Source organism: Leiobunum rupestre, chromosome 5, assembly GCF_980474605.1.
Source record: "Leiobunum rupestre chromosome 5, qqLeiRupe1.1.hap1, whole genome shotgun sequence".
In the NCBI taxonomy this organism is placed as follows: Eukaryota; Metazoa; Arthropoda; class Arachnida; order Opiliones; family Sclerosomatidae; genus Leiobunum; species Leiobunum rupestre.
In genome coordinates this window covers 13,324,862-13,346,484 of record NC_143388.1, presented here as the reverse complement: position 1 = coordinate 13,346,484, position 21,623 = coordinate 13,324,862, and the positions used below count along the sequence as shown (strand labels likewise).

General features: G+C 35.3%; 1 protein-coding gene across 1 annotated transcript; it reads right to left on the bottom strand.

Annotated features, from left to right (window-relative positions):
- Positions 1-11,488: 11,488 nt before the first annotated feature.
- Positions 11,489-14,868, bottom strand: LOC149943589 (forkhead box C1-B-like). Its single transcript, XM_090174806.1, has 2 exons — positions 14,804-14,868; positions 11,489-14,162 (listed from the first exon to the last, which is right to left on the bottom strand). Exon 2 carries the CDS (start codon positions 13,863-13,865, stop codon positions 11,913-11,915), a length of 1,953 nt encoding a protein of 650 aa, XP_090030932.1. The 5' UTR covers positions 13,866-14,162; positions 14,804-14,868; the 3' UTR covers positions 11,489-11,912.
- Between the last annotated feature and the right edge of the window lie 6,755 nt (positions 14,869-21,623).

Below are 21,623 nucleotides of genomic sequence, written 5' to 3'. Positions count from 1 at the left end.
ATTTAATCGTGAAAATATGCGTAACATTTAATCATAGTTATTAAGAAATCCTTAATCATAGTGACCATAGCTGCACACCTAAGCTCGGTCTCTGAGACCAACTTAAGCATTTTCCTTAAAGGGGAATGGCCAAGCTTTTCCAAATATAGCCTTATTTCCGTATCAAAAGATTAACAAGACGTTCAATATACTAACACGTACCTTTTTTTGTCTTGAAAAAATAGCTTTTGGCCCAAAAAAATTAAACGAAAAATAACGCCAGGTGTTTGGGTTTGAGTTTTCACCGCCATCTTAGGGGCTGCCGCCAGCGCCCCTAACCCCGTATGAGCGATTTGCGAACTATCCTAACTTTTAAAATCGCGCCATTTAGGCTTAAGTCTCTTATAACTGGAACGCGCCGCGCGTGCAAAACATTTTTTTTGCGTTTTCAGCAGCGCGCGCTTTTACGTTGATTTTCTGTCTCATCGACTTCTCACCAGGTGTCACGGCGGACGCGCGCTTTTCGATTTCCCGAAATTTCTTTATTTTACTAAAAATTAACCACTCAATATTTTTTGATGCGGTTTCCGCCATAAATTTTAGTTTTTAATGGGCTATAGGGCTATCTAACTGGTTAAAGCTTGACCGTTCCCCTTTAAGCTCGGCCTCAAATCGAGTACGGGCCCTCAGAATGAGGCCGAGACCGTTGGGTATGATAGTGAACTGTCCCTAGAAAAAATGCTGTATTTAGGGTTGCACTATTGTTTCTTCCGGAATGTGTTTTGAGGAGGTTCATGTTTTGAATAAAATTCGATTAGCAGGATAGAAAGTCGAACACATCTGTTTCGGACAGAATGAATAATTTTGACTAATCACACCCTGATAATGAAGCCTCTAGCTTGGTCTGTATTGACGTTAATACGTAACTGAATACAAATTTAGCACAAAGAAAGGCTATACTAGTTACATACACCTGTAATCGGTGTACACATTTTTCTTAAATGTCCCTATTTGTACACATTTTTCTTAAATGTCCCTATTTGTACACATTTTTCTTAAATGTCCCTATTTGTACACATTTTTCTAAAATGTCCCTATTTGTACATTTTTATTAAATGTCCCTATTTATACACTTAGTTTGTAATGACGTTATTACGTAACTGATTAATAATAATAAATAATAATAATAATAATAATCAGCTAGGCTAATACCCAAGGCACCAATTTGGCATAGGCTATACCCGGTTCCATATACCTGTAATCGGTGTACACATTTTTCTTAAATGTCCCTATTTGTACATTTTTATTAAATGTCCCTATTTATGCACTTTATATCATGTCATATTTTCCGCAATAAATTGAAAGTTAAACAGTGATTAAATATAAGTAAAACTACCCACATACCGCATTTTTAACCGGAACTAACCATTTTCCGGTGAACTCCGTTTCCAAAATATGGTTTTCTCGAGTTAAAATAGCCGTTTGTGTCTCATTTGAAAGGCTATTATGAAAGAAAGCGAACTAAATAGCAAAAAGGGCAGAACCGTATCGTTTTCGGACGTACACAAAAGATCGTATCGCTTTTGATCATTCAATAGACCTCGGTGGTCTTTTGAACGCCCGGGGGACCCATTCGTACAACAGGCAGGGGCGGAATCCCCACATTTTATTCTTATTAATAATAGCGAGGCAGCCCGCTATGGATATTTCACGGTGGCTGAGCGGGAACCACAAGTGGCACGAGGGGACCCGACCAAGGACCCCATAAGTGGAGTGCTTCAATTTTCCGGGCATTTGGCTGTCCGATTGTCAATAGCGAGCGGGTGAGGAGGAATGGCCGCTTTGCCATCCCCTCAACTTGATCCCATGGATTTAATATAAGCTTATATACGCGCGGAAAAAATACGGGGATCAAGCTTATATCCGAAGTTAAAGCTCAAACCACCGTGCATTATGGCTATTCGCGACACATCCACCTTACTGCTAAGCGAAACGCGGTGAATAGGTAAAGTCTACTTTATCACGCCCTGACTATAATATTCGATTGATATGGTTGAAATTGTAAAATGTGGTTGAAATAAAAACCCTGTCCTTTACGATTTTCACGGGGCCCTTATTCGACAGCGCTGCCAGTACTTGATATTTTAAATATTCCTGGATTCTAATGCAAACAACACGGTGGTTTTCGCGCACACCGTGCTTCGTGTTGGTTATTTTAATGGGGCTGGCCGCTTGGATAACACCGACCACGGATTGAGGCTTGTTCGTCTCCCACACTGCTCTCTCTCTCTCTCTCTCTCTCTGTCGTCGGCGCAAAGCCCCACAAGATTCCCAACTACTCGCTGCTCGAGCCAAACTGAAGGATAAGACCGCTTCACTCGCGCCGTTGCGCGGATCGTCCTAACAGCCCACCGACCATTTATGTACGAACCTTCTCATGGTCTAGCTTCAAAAAAGGGATAGCCATATGTATCAGGGTTGGCCGCTAAAATGAACGCTATTATATAGGGGCAGATGTCCATCGTACTTGTAAGGGTTTTTCCCACTTTTTACGTTGGTGTTATGGGAAGTTTCGCTGTTACATTAAACGAAAATAGGCCAAATGTAACTGCTATGGGTAAACCACATCATATGGATCCCTTAAATAATTAGAAGTCAGTATTAGACCTTTCAGATGTCTAAACTATCCTAAATTCAGGATATAGTCTCTAAAGTACCCTCTTTTCAATAAATCCAGGTAAAAGGACCACAGGTTTAAATTATTTTTATATTTATCTTCTAGGCTATTTTATAGAATGGTTAATAGATGAAAAACTAACTTCGTTTTTTTGTGATTATTAAAAACTAACTTCGTTTTTTGTGATAATTACCAACTAACTTTGTTTTTGTGATAATTACCAACTAACTTTGTTTTTGTGATAATTACCAACTAACTTCGTTTTTGTGATAATTACCAACTAACTTCGTTTTTGTGATAATTACCAACTAACTTCGTTTTGTGATAATTACTAACTTCGCTTTTGTGATAATTAAAAACTAATTTCGTTTTATGATAATTAAAAACTAATTTCGTTTTAGTGATAATTAAAAACGAACTTCGTTTTTGTGATAATTACAAACAAACTTCGTTTTTGTGATAATTACAAACAAACTTCGTTTTTGTGATAATTACTAACAAACTTCGTTTTTGTGATAATTACCAACAAACTTCGTTTTTGTGATAATTACTAACAAACTTCGTTTTTGTGATAATTACCAACAAACTTCGTTTTTGTGATAATTACTAACAAACTTCGTTTTTGTGATAATTACTAACAAACTTCGTTTTTGTGATAATTACCAACTAACTTCGTTTTTGTGATAATTACCAACTAACTTCGTTTTTGTGATAATTACCAACTAACTTCGTTTTTGTGATAATTACTAACAAACTTCGTTTTTGTGATAATTACCAACAAACTTCGTTTTTGTGATAATTACCAACAAACTTCGTTTTTGTGATAATTACTAACAAACTTCGTTTTTGTGATAATTACCAACAAACTTCGTTTTTGTGATAATTACTAACAAACTTCGTTTTTGTGATAATTACCAACAAACTTCGTTTTTGTGATAATTACTAACAAACTTCGTTTTTGTGATAATTACCAACTAACTTCGTTTTTGTGATAATTACCAACTAACTTCGTTTTTGTGATAATTACCAACTAACTTCGTTTTTGTGATAATTACTAACAAACTTCGTTTTTGTGATAATTACCAACTAACTTCGTTTTTGTGATAATTACCAACTAACTTCGTTTTTGTGATAATTACTAACTTCGCTTTTGTGATAATTAAAAACTAATTTCGTTTTGTGATAATTAAAAACTAATTTCATTTTAGTGATAATTAAAAACGAACTTCGTTTTTGTGATAATTACAAACAAACTTCGTTTTTGTGATAATTACTAACAAACTTCGTTTTTGTGATAATTACCAACAAACTTCGTTTTTGTGATAATTACCAACTAACTTCGTTTTTGTGATAATTACCAACTAACTTCGTTTTTGTGATAATTACCAACTAACTTCGTTTTTGTGATAATTACCAACTAACTTCGTTTTTGTGATAATTACCAACTAACTTCGTTTTTGTGATAATTACCAACTAACTTCGTTTTTGTGATAATTACCAACTAACTTCGTTTTTGTGATAATTACCAACTAACTTCGTTTTTGTGATAATTACTAACTTCGCTTTTGTGATAATTAAAAACTAATTTCGTTTTGTTATAATTACTAACTTCGCTTTTGTGATAATTAAAAACTAATTTCGTTTTGTGATAATTAAAAACTAATTTCGTTTTAGTGATAATTAAAAACGAACTTCGTTTTTGTGATAATTACTAACAAACTTCGTTTTTATGATAATTACAAACAAACTTCGTTTTTGTGATAATTACAAACAAACTTCGTTTTGGTGATAATTACAAACAAACTTCGTTTTGGTGATAATTAAAAACTAATTTAAGTTTTCAAGTTATATAAAAATTTAGTTGCATTTCTATCGATTAATATTTTACGGTATTTTATCATTGAAAAGTGCATTTTCCTTAATTAGTTTTCAGATTTCGGTGGGAATTTTGCAAATTACCTGATCTGTAATCTTCAAAACTAAGAAGCGTCTAAATATTAACATAACATAACACAAGAGTTTTATTGTATATATAATATATAGATATATAATTTAACCGAAAGCTAAAACTTTTAGGATGTAGTCAATTAATTTACGACTAGGCGTGTTCGTAATAATTTTTGTGTGATTGGTCCTGACGTAACAGTATCTAAATGTCTCCAAAAACGTCGACTTGGGAGCTCAAAGGAAAATATTTTCATACTTCGAATTTTTTTAGTTTTTATTTTATGGAATCACCTATTGTTTTATATATGAGGCTGAATATAAATTTAAAAAAATGTTTTGATATTGGCGTTTGAATTGGTTATCAAATATCAAAAGGTTTCAAATGGTTGTCGTAAATCAATAAGCCTTGGTTATACTGATATCATTATTACTATATATAATATCTCTGGAATAAAGAGAAATGTTTTGCGATATTTTTACGACGTTGCAGCTCTGTGTCGACAAAATTGCTGTCAGGACAAAGTTTTCTTGGGAGGTTTCTTTCGGCCATAAACATTCCCCGAAAATATCCCGTTACACGATTCAAATATCGGTGCCAAACAAATTCTTTCGCGAAGATGTTTCGAAGAGTGCTGTTTGTAATCTAACACCGTAAAACGATGTTTTTGGGTGAGATTTTTACACTAATGGTGGTGTTCCGCGAGATCGGTGGGCCTCTTAGATCTACCCTTCCTAGAATTTCTCCAGTGTAGAGTTTATTTAATACGCGCTCTTTGAAATCATTTATTTATATATTTCTTATGTGTACGTGTAATTTGAGCGCTTGTCTAATAAGTGTATTGTGCCATACATTGTTGATACTTCCATTTTACTCAATCATAAGTCTGTGGCTTTATCATAAATTTGATAGATATATTTATTTTTATATAGGCTTCGTAGTGGTTTCGAATTTTGAGGATAAAGAATTTATTCCAAAAAGCCCAACCCAGTGGGTTTTTAGTGGATTTTTTTTATCCGGGTGGGTTTTTTATTTTAGTATACTAATTCCATATTTGTATTACATGTTATGTCAAAAAAAAACCCCAAATCAAGAGTAATTAGAAATGTCTTATGTCGAGCCCTGCTAAAAAGATTGTAGGGACTAGATATTGTCTGCTAGGTAGACTGCTTAACTTTTTTTGTGTCAGAAAAAGCTGAAAAGCTTGTAAAAGTATACAGATACTGCTAAGGCAGCAAAGCTGAACCAAAGGACTGGTAGAAATCTGAAGTCATAAGTCTCAAGTTTCAACTATTAAGTTAACAAGCCGGTTATCTTTGTAAATTACTAAATATATATATATATATATTAAAGTGGTCATTGCACCTTGAAAAACTGCCTTTTCATTAAAATATGAAATTTCAAAGTGGGTTTTTCTCAGGTGGGTTTTTTGGGGTGGGTGTTTTGTTTTCAAACCCTGAATTTAATAGACTTCAAATAATGAATTTGGACTTAAGTGATCACTATGAAACAGAAAGTTGAATCCGTATTGTCTAGCTGAAAGAACAATTGTTAAAATTTTGAAAAACAGGTGTAATATAAATTAGCTTCTATGGTAAACATATCTGCAGAATAAATACCAAAATATTTGGAATTTGTTCTCAGCAAATTGCGCGGTTTTTGCCTATTAACAATAGACAGAATAAGCAAATATCAGTAGACGTTTCAACAAGAAGTTCTCAATGCCTTAATAGCACTGCCAAGTAAAGTTGTACGAAACGTTTACGAAACACCGTGTAAGCCTAAACGTCCCAGTTCATTACGTAAGTCGCTTAACCCCTCTATTAATAGCGTCGCTTCCGGTATAACTCTATTAGAGCTGTTGTTTCTGGGGTAATAATTTATTTGAAAATAGTGGAAAGAAATAACGATATGGCTCTCGAGTGAAGCAATAGAAGGCGCTGCGAACCGCGTGGGTGTTTAACAAAGATAAACAGCTTAATGTTTGACGATAAATCTCGGGAAGCTATTTGAATGGCTAAAAAGGGCTTTCCAATCTCGCTTCTCTCCCGCTCTTTTCTTTCAAATATTTAATCCTTTATCCGTTATTAACACTCCCCGAAATAAAACCCTTCTTATCTGACTTTCTTTCGCTAATTTTCCGAAGACACAGAAAACCTACAGACCCTTTCTTATAAACGTATCTTTCACGCGATTATAGACGTATGGTCTTTAGGGCTGTGCGAGTAGTGGTTTTAGGCAATCGAGTCGGTTATCGAGTATCACGTATTTTTTCATCGAGTATTCGAGTCGAGTAATATTGAAGTCGAGTCGAGTAATCGAGTACTTGATTAAGGGGAAACTTTCTCTTATTCGAGTCGAGTAACTAAAAACACCTCGAGTAATATTTTGAACGAGTCGGGTTATCGAGTACTTGATTAGGAGCTGGTTTTATTCAAGAATTTATGATATTAAAATTAAAAGGCGTATAAAGTAACTTTCAATGCTGAAAAATGTTCCTTTAATTTAAATGAACCACGGTTTCCACAACTTTGTAGGTGCCGTTTATTGCCCCCCAAAAAGTTGTAAAAACCCCTCTTTGAACTTACGTCGTTAGAAGCAACGGGGATAGAAAAAACCAATACTCGACGAGTTTAGAGAGCAGCTTATTCGAGTAATCGGGTACCCGAATATGCAATTTTTTGGTACTCGGTAATCGACGAGTATTCTCCAATTACTTATTCGAGGTCCAGTTCGAGTACTCGACTTCAAAAAATGCCGACTACTCGGTGATGTTCGAATACTCGCACAGCCCTAATGGTCTTTGATAGGATTTTCACTTTCTAAATCTACCTGACAAGGAGACATCCCGAAATGTAACCCACCGATTTTGTTCAAACTCGGCGGATTGGTAGACCTTCACGTAACTTGAAAAATCCTAAAGGGAATTTATTCAATGGCCAACCGTTTTGCCATGGCAACGAAAAATGTTTTGGACAACACAAAATATTACATTTTCCCGTTAAAAATAACATGGGATTTTGACCTCAAATTGATCAAAAGTTGATCAATTTTGATGTTTTTTTTGTCAATTTTTATCTATTTTTTCAATTTTTGGCATTTTAGAAATTTTGAAAATAACATGGGATTCTGACCGATTCCTAGGACCCCCCTGTGAAAAATTTTAACAAATTTCAAAATTTCGAAAATGCCAAAAATAGAAAAAATAGATAAAAATTTACAAAAAAAAACATCAAAATTGAACAACTTTTGATCAATTTGAGGTCAAAATCCCATGTTATTTTCAATGGGAAAATTTAATATTTTGTGTTGTCAAAAACATTTATCGTTGCCGTGGCAAAACGGTTGCCCATTGAATAAATTCCCTTTAGGTTTTTTCATGATACATTAAGGTTTACCAATCCCCCGAGTTTGAACAAAATCGGTGGGTTACACTTCGGGTTGTCTCCTTGTTAGTGTCGTTGGTTTCCCTTATTTCTTTAAATTTCTTGTCAAAAGAGTTTAGTTACATTTCTTTAAAAAATCATATGGACGAACCTTGCACGATAGTGGCGATAATACGGTTTAAATTATTTGATCGGAAATTAGTTTAATATTGGTGGGTGTTATTTGATATTAAGCTTTTATGTATTTATTGTGATATTTATGAAAATTTTATGATTTTATTTATTATAATTAAACGAAATTTAATTAAAATTTAAAATACCGTGGTTATCATTTTAATTCTAAGTTAATATTCTTATTAAGTCTCCATTTTTATTTTAAGTTACAATTCTTATTATTCGCCATTTTTATTTTAAGTTACAATTCTTATTAAGTCGCCATTTTTATTTTAAATTACAATTCTTATTCTAAGTTATCATTCTTGTTCTAAATTACTATTTTTGTTCTAAATTACTAATCTTATTCTAAGTTACCATTCTTATGAAGTAACCATTCGTAATCTAGTTATCCTTCTTTTTCTACGTTGCCATTCTTATTCTAAGTTATCTTTATTTTTCTACGTTGCCATTCTTATTCTAAGTTATCTTTATTTTTCTAAGTTACCATTCTTATGAAGTTGCTATTCTCATGAAGTTAGCATTCTTATGAAGTTACTATTCTCATGAAGTTACCATTCTTATGAAGTTGCTATTCTCATGAAGTTAGCATTCTTATGAAGTTACCATTCTTATGAAGTTACTATTCTCATGAAGTTACCATTCTTATGAATTTACTATTCTCATGAAGTTACCATTCTTATTAAGTTACTATTCTCATGAAGTTACCGTTCTCATGAAGTTACCATTCTTATGAAGTTACCATTCTTATGAAGTGACTATTCTCATGAAGTTACCATTCTTATTGAGTTATCTTTGTTATGAAGCTACTATTCTAACTGAGTTATCTTTGTTATGAAGCTAATATTCTAACTGAGTTATCTTGTTATGAAGCTACTATTCTAACTGAGTTATCTTTGTTATGAAGCTACTATTCTAACTGAGTTATCTTTGTTATGAAGCTACTATTCTAACTGAGTTATCTTTGTTATGAAGCTACTATTCTAACTGAGTTATCTTTGTTATGAAGCTACTATTCTAACTGAGTTATCTTTGTTATGAAGCTACTATTCTAACTGAGTTATCTTTGTTATGAAGCTACTATTCTAACTGAGTTATCTTTGTTATGAAGCTACTATTCTAACTGAGTTATTTTTGTTATTAATTAAGTTACCATTGATATTACAAGTTTTCTAAAGCCCTTTTTTATCAAGGGCTCAATTAGAAGTAATATAGGACTAACTTTGAAATTAATGTTTAAAAAGTTTCTAACATTGTATTTTTAACTAGTTTTGTATTATCATAAAGTGATATATTTACCCGCTTATAATATTATTTCATTCTCAGCGCTACTTATGATGAGAAAACCTACAATATCTAAAATCGTTTGACAAATCATTATAAAGGAAAGAAACAAAATTATCGTGAAATTTTAAAGGGAATTCAAATTTGTACAACGTTTGAACTATAGTTTTTGTTTGTATTTCTGTACTACAAAGTACAAATAAGTCGAATAGGTTATTTTTTTGCGAGGTCGTTTACCTTGACAATTTTCTTCGGTTTTAAATAAATAGAAATAGTAAAGAAAAGTTGAGAATCAGCATTTATTTGTACGAATCTTTAGGACTTCAGACTGACAAATCTGCTCGTATGAGTTTCCCTTCAATTCCCCTCTACCGCGTTTGTTTGGTTTTCGGATCAGCTATTTCGACCTGCCGATCAAACGAATTGTATAGCATTTTCAACATTTGCTAATAGCCATAAAAATGACATTTTCCCCCAGATATTTTCTCAGACGGTCTTCAAAGTTGTAGTACTTATGAAAAGAGATTGTCCAAATACTATCCCACGTAAGAAAATCCAAAAGAATCGAGGGTTGTTTCGATACTTTAGCTAAAGTTTGAATTGGCTTAAATGCAGCCCCTAAAGATCTATTTGATGTTCAAAGTTATCTAATGAGAATTCATAGCACTGTTCTATATGTATTGAAGGCGTGGGGTGTGTCCTCGATCCTGAATTTATTAATAAACCCATTTGATTAGGGGACATTTCCTGATCACTCTTGGCAAGGTGGGGCGCCCTAAATTCCCTATTGGAGACTGCAGACTACTCCCTTCAACTCGCAGATTTTTTGATGTGGGCCTGGAGTGACTCCCCGCGGAGTAGAACAGCGTGTAAAGACACTGTCACTTTCAGTAATTGCGCCTTCGCATTGTGTATAAAATATCCCTATCGATAGAAGCATTAATTCCACTATTTAGATATAATATTATATGGATTGAAATATGTACCTTCGAAGATTCTGATTCTTTAAAACTATAGTTTCGGGATAACAAATTCTACGGGCCGAAATACACCATAATACTTATGTAAGAAAATATAGTTTATAAACAAGTAATTTTACATAAGTAGTTTTTACATCAACAGGCCAAATAATTCAGGCGGTACATTTTCAGTCGTGATGCAATGTATGCGGCGCCGGAAGGGAAATATTTGCTGGGGTACAGAAGTAAAAATCTGGAGCAGCCCACAGCGATAAAATTATGTATTTGTATGGCATATTTGCTAGTGATTTTCACAACAATAGAGTTGTGTTTAGTAAATAGCGAGTCTAATTCAGTATTTAATTAAATCACTTTTTAATTTTTAAATTTTTATTATATTATGTATCCTAGAATTATTATTTCTGAGGGTTTAGGAAAGTTATAGACTAAAATGTTATTTATGAAATTTTAGAAGGGCAATTTGGGGGGTACATTGATTGTACCTCCGTCTGAAATCTAGGGGTACCATGTACCCCCGCACCCCTCTATTCCGCCATCAGTGAAATTCACACCCATTGAAAACTGCCTCGAACCTGCGAAGGTATACGTGTTTTATTTTCACGAATACTTATCTTAAAATATTTTATAAGCTTTTGGTTTAAGCCTAAATCTGGGATTATAAATAACGTTAGATATATTAAAAAAACTCAGTTGATTAAAATTTCTACCTTTAATAAGTTCAATGTCCTTTGACCGGTCTGTTTTAACAGGAGTTCATCAGACTAATGAGCTCTTGATTTTAATTACACGCTAATATTTTAAAGAATTATTATGAAATTGAAACTAAGGAGTAACGTATTTCAAGTTTGCAAAATATGCCTGTTTACTAGTTAAATTTTTAAATTAAAATTGTGATATGACCGTAAGAATTGGTATAATATAAAAGTGCAATATAAAAATGACTAGCTTTAATGGCGCAATAGTAATTAATTTTGCTTTTTCAGACCGCTGTTTACACATGATATTTACATTGTACAAAAGTTTGGCCATTATAACCAAACGTATTAAATGTTTTTTTCTTTCGTATTTTTCTTTAATATTTAATTTATACACCAGTTTATAAATATCGAGATAAATCATATTTATATTTTTGTCCCGCGCGCGGGGTTATTCTCAAAATGGGTCTAAGATTTTAAACTTCTTTTAAATTTTACACGCTATTCCATGTTTAGAACTTTCTAAATTCGATGATTTTTTTTAATACTTTTGGGAAAACTACGTGATAGTTTAAATATTTGAATCTATTTTTGGACTAATTTTTATACTTATTTGAATGTTTAACTCTGGGTTGGGATCGTTTTAAAGTTTATAGGCCTCTGGCTAAGGCAAGATTAGATAATTTTGAGAAATAATAACATTTCGACTTACGTTTTTTTACTTATAATTAGGCTGTTTTAACGTTGATATCGCGCTGAAGACGTAATTACACTGCTTAAAGATACAAAGTCTCAAAACGTACCGCAGTCGTAAGCCGGCGAAACCGACGTGCTCGTTCTCTGATGATGGTAATTACCGATGTAATCAAGCTGGCAACTGGAAGGGTTCGGATTGTTGGCGGTCCCCGGCGGCGGTGGACTCGATTGCAGAAGCCGCTGAAGCTCAAACATTTCGCGAACGCAATCGTTGACGGCCGTTTCCGACACGACCGGAGGTCCGACGCCGACGCCGACGCCAACGCCGCTTCCGTGTTCGTCGCCGGATGACGACGACGGGACAGTGTACCAGTTACTGTTATGCAGCACGACGGACGCGTGGTTCCTGGAACTGGGCGTCAAGAAACCGCCGATATTGGGTCGGTTGGTCAGTAACGGTCCTCCCGGGTGGATGCTTTTGTCTTCCGTGGCGCCGTGACTCTGCTGGTGATGATGACCATAGTCCGAGTGGTTCATGCTCGGGGCGGGGCAGTTGTAACCCTCTCCGCCGCTCGCTAAACCGTTACAAGGCGAGAAGAGCATTTCCCCGTAGACGTTGTTGTTGATGGAAGGCCTGTGGTAGCACGTTCTCGAAGCGTTCAAGGCGCCGTAGTCGGGACATGCCGATGAAGAAGTCGGAGTAGGCACTTCCGAATGTTCCCTGGGGGTCATTAAGTGGTCCACGCTGAAGGTGGTCAAACCCGTATGTTCGCTCAAAGCGGTTGTCGGCACTCCGACGTGCGTTAAGCTATCTAAAATGGGTTTACGTTCGTACTTACACTCGCTCGACTGACCGCAAGGAGCGTACGTCGCCGACGAATCCCCGGGCTCCGTTTTGGGGGAAACGACGCAAGACGCCATTAAGGTCGACGGTGACTTGGACTCTAAGGCGTTGTGATCACCCGTTTTGGGGTCCATGGCGTCCTCGTGGAAGTGTTTGGCCGAACCGGACAGTCCTTTCTTGTCGAGCGCGTTCCCCGCTTTCGGTTCGCGTTTCTTGCTCGGTTCGTCGCGGCCGGAAGAGTCTTTCTTCTTGAAGCGCCTTCGACGCCTCAAATAGCTGCCGTTCTCGAACATGTTGACGCTTTCGGGGTCCAATGTCCAGTAACTGCCCTTACCCGGTTTTTTGTCTTCCCTGGGTACGCGGACGAAACAGTCGTTCAAACTGAGGTTGTGCCGAATGCTGTTTTGCCAGCCTTGTTTGTTTTCTCTGTAGAACGGAAACCGTTCCATGATGAATTGGTAAATCCCGTTCAGCGTTATTTTCTTTTCGGGCGAATTTTGAATCGCCATCGTGATCAGGGCGATGTACGAGTAAGGTGGTTTGACCATGTCTTTGCACGGACTTTGATGGTGACTCGTCTCGGCTAAGGGTCCGTAAGGTGGTCCGTAAGGGTGATGATTTCTCACCATCGCGGACACTGTCGTGGCCGATCTCGATCCCGAGGATAGCAAATGAGACGCCGGGTAATGGTTCTCTAATGGTTTGACGTCCTTGACGCCTTCCTGTATTTCTTGGTCGGGTGAATGATACGGCGACCCGTAACTGCCCAATGCGCTTCTCGGATACCCTATGCCACTTCGACCCAACGTACCTCTGGGTCGATGAATCGGGGATATCTTACCGTACGGATCGTGCATTTTGGAGATATCCTTGGCTTCGGGCGACTGCACGGGCGACCCGTAAGGCTGATCGAAGGCGTTCGTTCTGGGGTAGAAAGTAGACGTTCTCTGAGGTTGCGTGTGATTTCCAATATTACTGGGAGGTCGTCGCGGTGAGGACGAGGAGGACGAGGACAGTGGCGGGGCGCTCCGGGGGGATCCGCCGTACGATTCGGCCTCCGCGGTGACCGGCGTGACGCAAGAGCCGGATGGCTGTTGAATTTGGCTGGTGGTCGTCGGGTACGGTGGCATGACCGCGCTGGGCGCCATGCTGGAGTAGCTTCCGTAGTTGTAGAAACTCTGATTGTCGGCGTAGAACGACAGCATGGCGAGGCGGATGCGAGTCTCTTCCCAACAGACGGATCAGCGTTCTCCTTCCCTCAGTCTTTCCTGACGCTTATTCCGGACTTTTCCGTTTCCTCTCGCCGCCAGTCTTTGCCTCTCTCTTCTCTGGCAGTTTTCAGTCGCCGCGGCTCGAGAGGAAATCTCGTTGGCAATACACCAGGCTCGCGATGACGGCCATATTTTTCCACCTTCGAGGTTTTCCTTTGGCGCGGATTTTCGATCCCAGCTGGGGAGATATTTCAGCGTTCTCGGCTCGCTTCTCGGGGACGTCTTCGGTTCCTTCGTAGAAAGAAATTACCAAAAAGGGGGGGCAGCGAAATTATTAAAGGGGGGAGGTCAAATTTATCCGCACACGCGAGGCCACCCCTCCCTCGTCCCCCGAAACTAATATTCAGCCGGGAGGGTACGTTTCTCGATCCTATTTTGACTTCCCCTTTAATTTTCTTCGCCTGACCGGAGATCCGTAGTCTTATATATATTTTTTTTTACTTTCCCCCTCTCACGATTTTCCCTGGAAGCGAACTTAACGGTCTTACTCCGCGGCGTTACGCGCGAGTATTTTCATCCGCCCCTGGAAAGTCGTCCGCGCCTTCGTATTCGTTTCGGGCAGCAGCGGGAGAAGAGCGAGTGCGTTCGGTTTGGCCGCCGCGGGCGACGATGTTCGCGCTATAACGACGGGCGCTCGACGGCACCCTGTTCCCTAACGTCGATACGAATGGCCGTGATTTCGTCTCCCATACTTTTCCGCGCTGCCGTCGCCCCCTCTTTCGGGAGTCCTCGATAGGCCCCGCCCCCCTGGAAGAGGCGCGGACCAATCGGGTTCTTTCCGACTCCTTACCCCCTCCGCTTAATTCGGATTTCGGCCTCCCCCGCCACTCGAGACGCGCCGCTCCTCTTTATCGGATTGGGGTTTGATTTACCTGGCAGCGCGATGACTTAGCGCCCCGTTTCCCTGGCAACGCCCGGAGCTATCCCCCGCATCTCCTCTTCCTTCCGCAGCCTCCGTCTAAGAGGGAAAGGGGGATTCTCGGGACGGTGACGCGGCGGGGAGAACTACCGCGCGCGCTTTTAAGCGCATTATAGTTTCGGCGCTTCACGAACAGGGGGCGCTCCGGGCGTTTCGTATTACCCAGGGAAGCGACTATTGGAAAAGTAACGGGCGATGATCCAGAGATGAAGCCTTCAGCCGGAGCTTTATTGCGGGCCTTTTCCCTATATCGACTATCCAGAGATGAAGCCTTTTCCCTATATCGACTTTGAAGATTCGAAACTGCAGCTTGTAGGGACTTGTACGCTCGAAAGATGGATACGCCTATCCATAGATTTCTTACAAATTTATATGTTTATTTCACAAATCTAATGGAATTTTGTAGTTAATTTTTAATAAATTGTATACTTTGATTGTTGTTCGGCAAAGATATTTATGGGCTTGCGCGTAACAATATAGACATAAGTATGACCATAGGTGTTTAATATAGTAACATAAGTGTGACACTTCCTATTCTTCACATGCAAAAGTTTTACTGAGAGCTATTCGCAAGACAGACTGCATTACGGGCTTCGTCACATTTTTTGCGTCCACTCGCTCCCGCGTCACAAGTAGCCTTTGACAGCGCCTCACTAGGGGGAGATTTTCTTCTTGTGATGACGTCACTCCGTTACTAGCTCTCAGTAAAATATTCCCCAAAGTGACAAACTTATGGAACAATATTATAGACTTATGGTATGACTGAACTGATTTTCAAAGTTATTGCCCAATCAAGTCAATAATAAATATCAGCTAGGGTAATACCGAAGGCGCAACCTTAGGCTCAAGTCAGCTAGCAATTTTCAATGCCTTAAATTCACAGAGCCCCTAAAATATTTGACTCGTAAAGTCATAAGTCTATCATTAAAATCCTTAAGTGTGTCAGTTACTCAAAATTATTACTGACACCTATGTAAGAAGTTATATACATTTAACGTCATACGCAAAGAATAAAAACCTACTTAAAGTAGCAACCGTTCATAATTTAATAGCTAGGCCCAGTTTTTCCGTAGTATTTATTTAATTTTAGATTAAGGCTAAGCTTTGGTTATAAGATGGTTTTTAATCAGAAGTGGCAAACGCTGCTACGTTTAGTCACAAGTGAAAGACAAGATTTCGCTGTGACCACGAGGCAAATAATACGTTTTATTATAGTGCTGTTAATTTTTCGGAAAATTTTTCCGAATTGCGGAAAATTTTCGGCAAATCGGAAAAATAATTAATTGAAACATAAATTATTTTTAAGGGTTTTTAATGTTTTTAACTTTTTATCGATATAAAATGTCTAATAACAGTAAACATACTACAAAATAATAGTGTTACATTTTTAATCAGTTTAAACTAGTCTAGAGGTTTAGTTTTATTTTTAGATTTGAAAAAATGAGGCGAAAATGCCGCTTTGCAAACAATATTAGACTAATCATGGAATGAAAACTTTTTTTCATTTTATTCTGAAAGATACGGAAACTTTTCCAGAAAAAAGGCTTCGGTCATTTTACGGAAAATTTTCCGACTTACAACTTTACGTTTTATGCCTAATGTAGTAGTATAAAAGTTAAAGTTTATTGTATAAAATTTGATTTTAAAAAATGGCTTATTATAACTCATAAGTGTACCATAAAGGTAGTTTCTTTAATGAAAACCTTGTTCAAGCGATATGACGTAAATTACGTCACTTGCAACTTCAAATTCAAATTAAATTCAATTTCAAATTAAATTCAAATTCAAATTAAATTCAAATTCAAATTAAATTTAAATTCAAATTCAAATAAAATTCAAATTCAAATTAAATTCAAATTCAAATTAAATTCAAATTCAAATTATATTCAAATTCAAATTAAATTCAAATTCAAATTAAATTCAAATTCAAATTAAATTCAAATTCAAATTAAATTCAAATTCAAATAAAATTCAAATTCAAATTAAATTCAAATTCAAATTAAATTCAAATTCAAATAAAATTCAAATTCAAATTAAATTCAAATTCAAATTAAATTCAAATTCAAATTCAAATTAAATTCAAATTCAAATTAAATTCAAATTCAAATTCAAATTAAATTCAAATTCAAATTAAATTCAAATTCAAATTCAAATTAAATTCAAATTAAATTCAAATTCAAATTAAATTCAAATTCAAATTAAATTCAAATTCAAATTAAATTCAAATTCAAATTAAATTCAAATTCAAATTAAATTAAATTCAAATTAAATTAAATTCAAATTCAAATTAAATTCAAATTCAAGTTAAATTCAAATTCAAATTAAATTCAAATTCAAATTAAATGCAAATTCAAATTAAATTCAAATTCAAATTCAAATTAAATTCAAATTCAAATTAAATTCAAATTCAAATTAAATTCAAATTCAAATTAAATTCAAATTCAAATTAAATTAAATTCAAATTCAAATTAAATTCAAATTCAAGTTAAATTCAAATTCAAATTAAATTCAAAATCAAATTAAATTCAAATTCAAATTAAATTCAAATTCAAATTAAATTCAAATTCAAATTAAATTCAAATTCAAATTAAATTCAAATTCAAATTAAATTCAAATTCAAATTAAATTCAAATTCAAATTAAATTCAAATTCAAATTAAATTCAAATTCAAATTAAATTCAAATTAAATTCATATTGAAATTAAATTCAAATTCAAATTAAATTCAAATTCAAATTAAATTCAAATTCAAATTAAATTCAAATTAAATTCAAATTCAAATTCAAATTAAATTCAAATTAAAATCAAATTCAAATTCAAATTAAATTCAAATTCAAACTCAAATTCTTTGTTATTTGATGTTCTTTTTAAATGATTACATGTGCTATGGGTTAATTTTCCGTGTCAAACAAGTTTTCATTGAATTTTTTTCTTTGGGTCTACTATACAAAGGCGAACTTTGAATGCATTATTGTTGCATATTTTATTGGGCATATTCGGGCGTAAAAATTCCTGACATATTATCTTAAAATTACTTTTTCTTACAATACCGACTCCTGACTTTTATCGGTAGATGGATACGATTATATTTCAACTGTTGTTATAATACGTATCCGCGTATAATTTCATCAGCCATTGGATTCGGTTCTGAAGGAAGGGGCGAAGACGGATAAGTGGGCGAACGCCCAAGTAGAAGGCAACGATCGACGTCGTTTAACTTAATTAATGCCGCAAATCGAGTCAAAGAGTTTTTTCCCTCCGTGGTCCCTTCTTTCTTGGCGATCCTCGGGTTCAACTTCCAAAAGGGAGGAAAGTTTGCCTCTCGAGACCCCGCCAAGGATCTAATTTTGGATATTCCCCCGAATTCCGAGAGAGGGGGCTGCCTACTTTCATTTTCCAATTCTATTTGGTCACGTCATCTTAAGGTTGAATAACTCTGCTTTTAATCAAACGGTCCAACACCACCTTTCAAGCACCCCTACTTGTAGCTTTGACGATTAACGCTTTTTCAGAAGATGTTTCTCAGATGTACACATTTGAAACGAAAAAATATATATCTTTTAATCCCCCAAATAAATATTTGGCCCTTCTAAAGAAATTTATTTCATATTTCAAAACTACAACAAGAAATTACAAATTATGGGTCTAATAAAAAGGTAGATAAAAAGTAGATTAGTCCATAATTAAAAGGGATAATATAGCTAAATTAAAAATAAATAGCCAGAAATTCCAATTTATTTATTTTTAATTTAGTTTATTACTCGAAGATCTATTTGATCCGAGTTTCGCGTTTGCTCGAAGACCTATTGGTACGAGTTATTAGTAAGTTTTTTAATTTCTTCAAATTTGTTTAGGATATAGCTATATTATCCCTTTTAATTATGGACTAATCTACTTTTTCGCGTATTTTATCATCCTTCTCACAGTCCATAGGTGGTTTCTTCTAACTTAATAAAAAAGTAGGTATACAAAGTTATTTCAAGTGCACAAAAATATTTTATTTAAAATATTTACAACCTGACTAGTTTCGGACCAATAGTGCGTATTTAGAAGGGTGGTAGGTGGATTGTTTATAAATATCTTCTGGTTATTATTAAATAGAGAGAGATCTTGGTATGGATAAGAAATATCCGTTTTATTTGATTTTATCCATAACCGAAATTTACCCGAATAAAAACTTGTTTTTTGCATATTAAATTGGTTTATAACCACGAATAATATCCGTAAATAAACAGTTTACCGAAATACTTATGAATAATCGAAATTTTTGGCGGTTAATTTATTTGTTCCGCCAATCTCTATTATTAAATTATTTATTATTTAAAATCTTGCGAGGTTTAAAAATATGGCAAAATTATAAGTACTTATCTGGTATACGTTTGATTTTTAGTTTGATAAAAATTTGCATATTTTAAAAAGTAAACTGGTTTTGAAGTCGAAAATTAATATCTTATTCTGAAAATCTGACAATCGAAATTATTTTCACAAATGTGCTGAATTTCCGTATGTGATTCTATATGGAATAGCCCAAATATTATTTATCGAGTTTGGATGTCTTAAAAATTTATAAATTTAAATAAAATTGATTGATTTAGTTTTGAAAAATCCTAATATTTAGTCTTAACTAAAAAAAATTAAGCGTTTAAAAAAGTTTTAATTTTAATCATATTTGATCGTGATTTAATCATTTTAGTGGTGTTCTAATGATCTGTTCCATCATTTACCATTTTAATAAAATTAACTGTTAATGTTACGAATTCCAGGAATTGCGAATGTCAAAGTTGGTAATGCTCCAAAATAGCTTGTACACGCCCCAGACATAATTTCCTTAGTCCGACACTGTTTCATTGAAGTTATTTAAATTTATATTGGTTTTATACTGGTTTTCTTAGTTATGATAATATCAAGAATGTATTTATTTATACCTAGGGAGAATGTCTATGTCGAGACGGTTTTTAGCCTTTCTCTCAATCCACCCGTTGGTCCCCCCAGTACGCGCCTCCGCTTAAAATAAAACGAATAGTCCCGGTATTTCATTGGCTGCTTAAAATTTACGTCACCTAACGCGATGGAAATCAAACGCCGGTGACGTTTTGTCTTTCCCCCCGCGCGAGACGGGGGAAAGGCGTTCAACGTGCCCGGCGATTGTCGCAACATAATCATTCTTCCTCATAATAAATAAATACATTCTTGATAATATAGACCGATGCGTATTTGCACAGGGGTAACACCATTAGAGGTCTGTTTTTAAATATCCGAAATCGCACCAGATGTCGCCAATAGTCTGGAACTTCAAAATTATATATTAACCGCGAAAAATAAAAAATATTTTGTATTTTTTATGCTGTTTGATTATACCTAATACATCGCTTATATAATCTCAGAAGTTGTTTTTCGTAATAAATAAGTACTTTTTCCGTTTAAATTAAACTAGAATTACTAATACAATTAAAATTTAGGTTCTAAGGACTTTGTTTTATATTTTTGTTTCTATTTAAAGCAACTGTCGGCTCTATCATTGCCACCTGTATTATGAAAAGGCCCCTGTTATTAAAGATGGCCATGAATCTATCCGAATCTTCGAAAAAAATTACTTTCGTGGAGAGCGTGAAGCCATCTATTAATGGGAATGGAAGCTAAAATTCAAATTAGCGAAACAATAACGTCGTCAGAGGGCCATTACAGAGTGTTATATTTAGACCACTTTTACTCTACTTAGTGAACTTTAACCTAAATTATATATCCCATATAAAATATATTGTAAACAATTACTATAATTGAAGTTATTGACAAATTTACAAACGAGCCAATCAACGCGAAGCATACTTTTATGTCCCGCCTTTTGAGTCAAAGTGTAGCTTCAGCATCTTGTTTTGATTTCGACGCTAGCGACATCTGTTGCAAAAAGAGCTACTTCACCTAGAGCCGACACTTGCTTTAAGCAATTTGTGAATCGGTAACCTCATTTGAGGTATATTTTAAATACTCTGTTGAACTTTTATTTATTTTAAACTTAACACATCGTAAAAGTAGTTGTTTTTGTAATAAATAGGCACTTCTACCGTTTAAATTGGCGCCATCTGGAATGAAAAAAAAGCATTCAAATTGAACCTCTAAATGTGTGTTTCCCTTAGAGTTGTTAATTTTCCGAAAAAAATACAGAAAATTTTCCGCAAATCGTAAAAATAAAAGATTGAAACATAAATTTATTTTCTGTTGCAAATGTTTTTATCTTTTTATCGATATAAAATGTCTAATAACAGTAAACATACTACAAAACATTAATAGTGTTACATTGTTAATCAGTTTAAACTAGTCTAGAGGTTTAGTTTTACTTTCAGATTCGAAAAAATGAGGCGATAATACCGCTTTATTTCAATTTGCAAACAATATAAGACTAATCATGGAATGAAAAACTTTTTTCTTTTTCGGAAAAATACGGAAAATTTTCCGGAAAAAGGCCTCGGTCATTTTCCGACTTACAACATTAGTTTCCCTTTAAGCAAATTTGGAATCGGTCCATTTCAATCAATGTACCGTACGTGACCAGGGCAGCTATTCCACCCCCGCATATTTCTCATTCTTCACTTTCCTTCGAAATGTTGAAGTGATATTTTTCTGTCTTTGAACAAACATAGACTAGTTCCCATCGCACAATGGGCGTTTCACCGATTGTTGACGAATTGAGAAAAAAACGAGCGTAGGTGGTATTAAGAGTCCCGCATTCGATGTGTGCTCTTTGAGTGGGAGGTGGAAAGCATTGACCAACCATTTT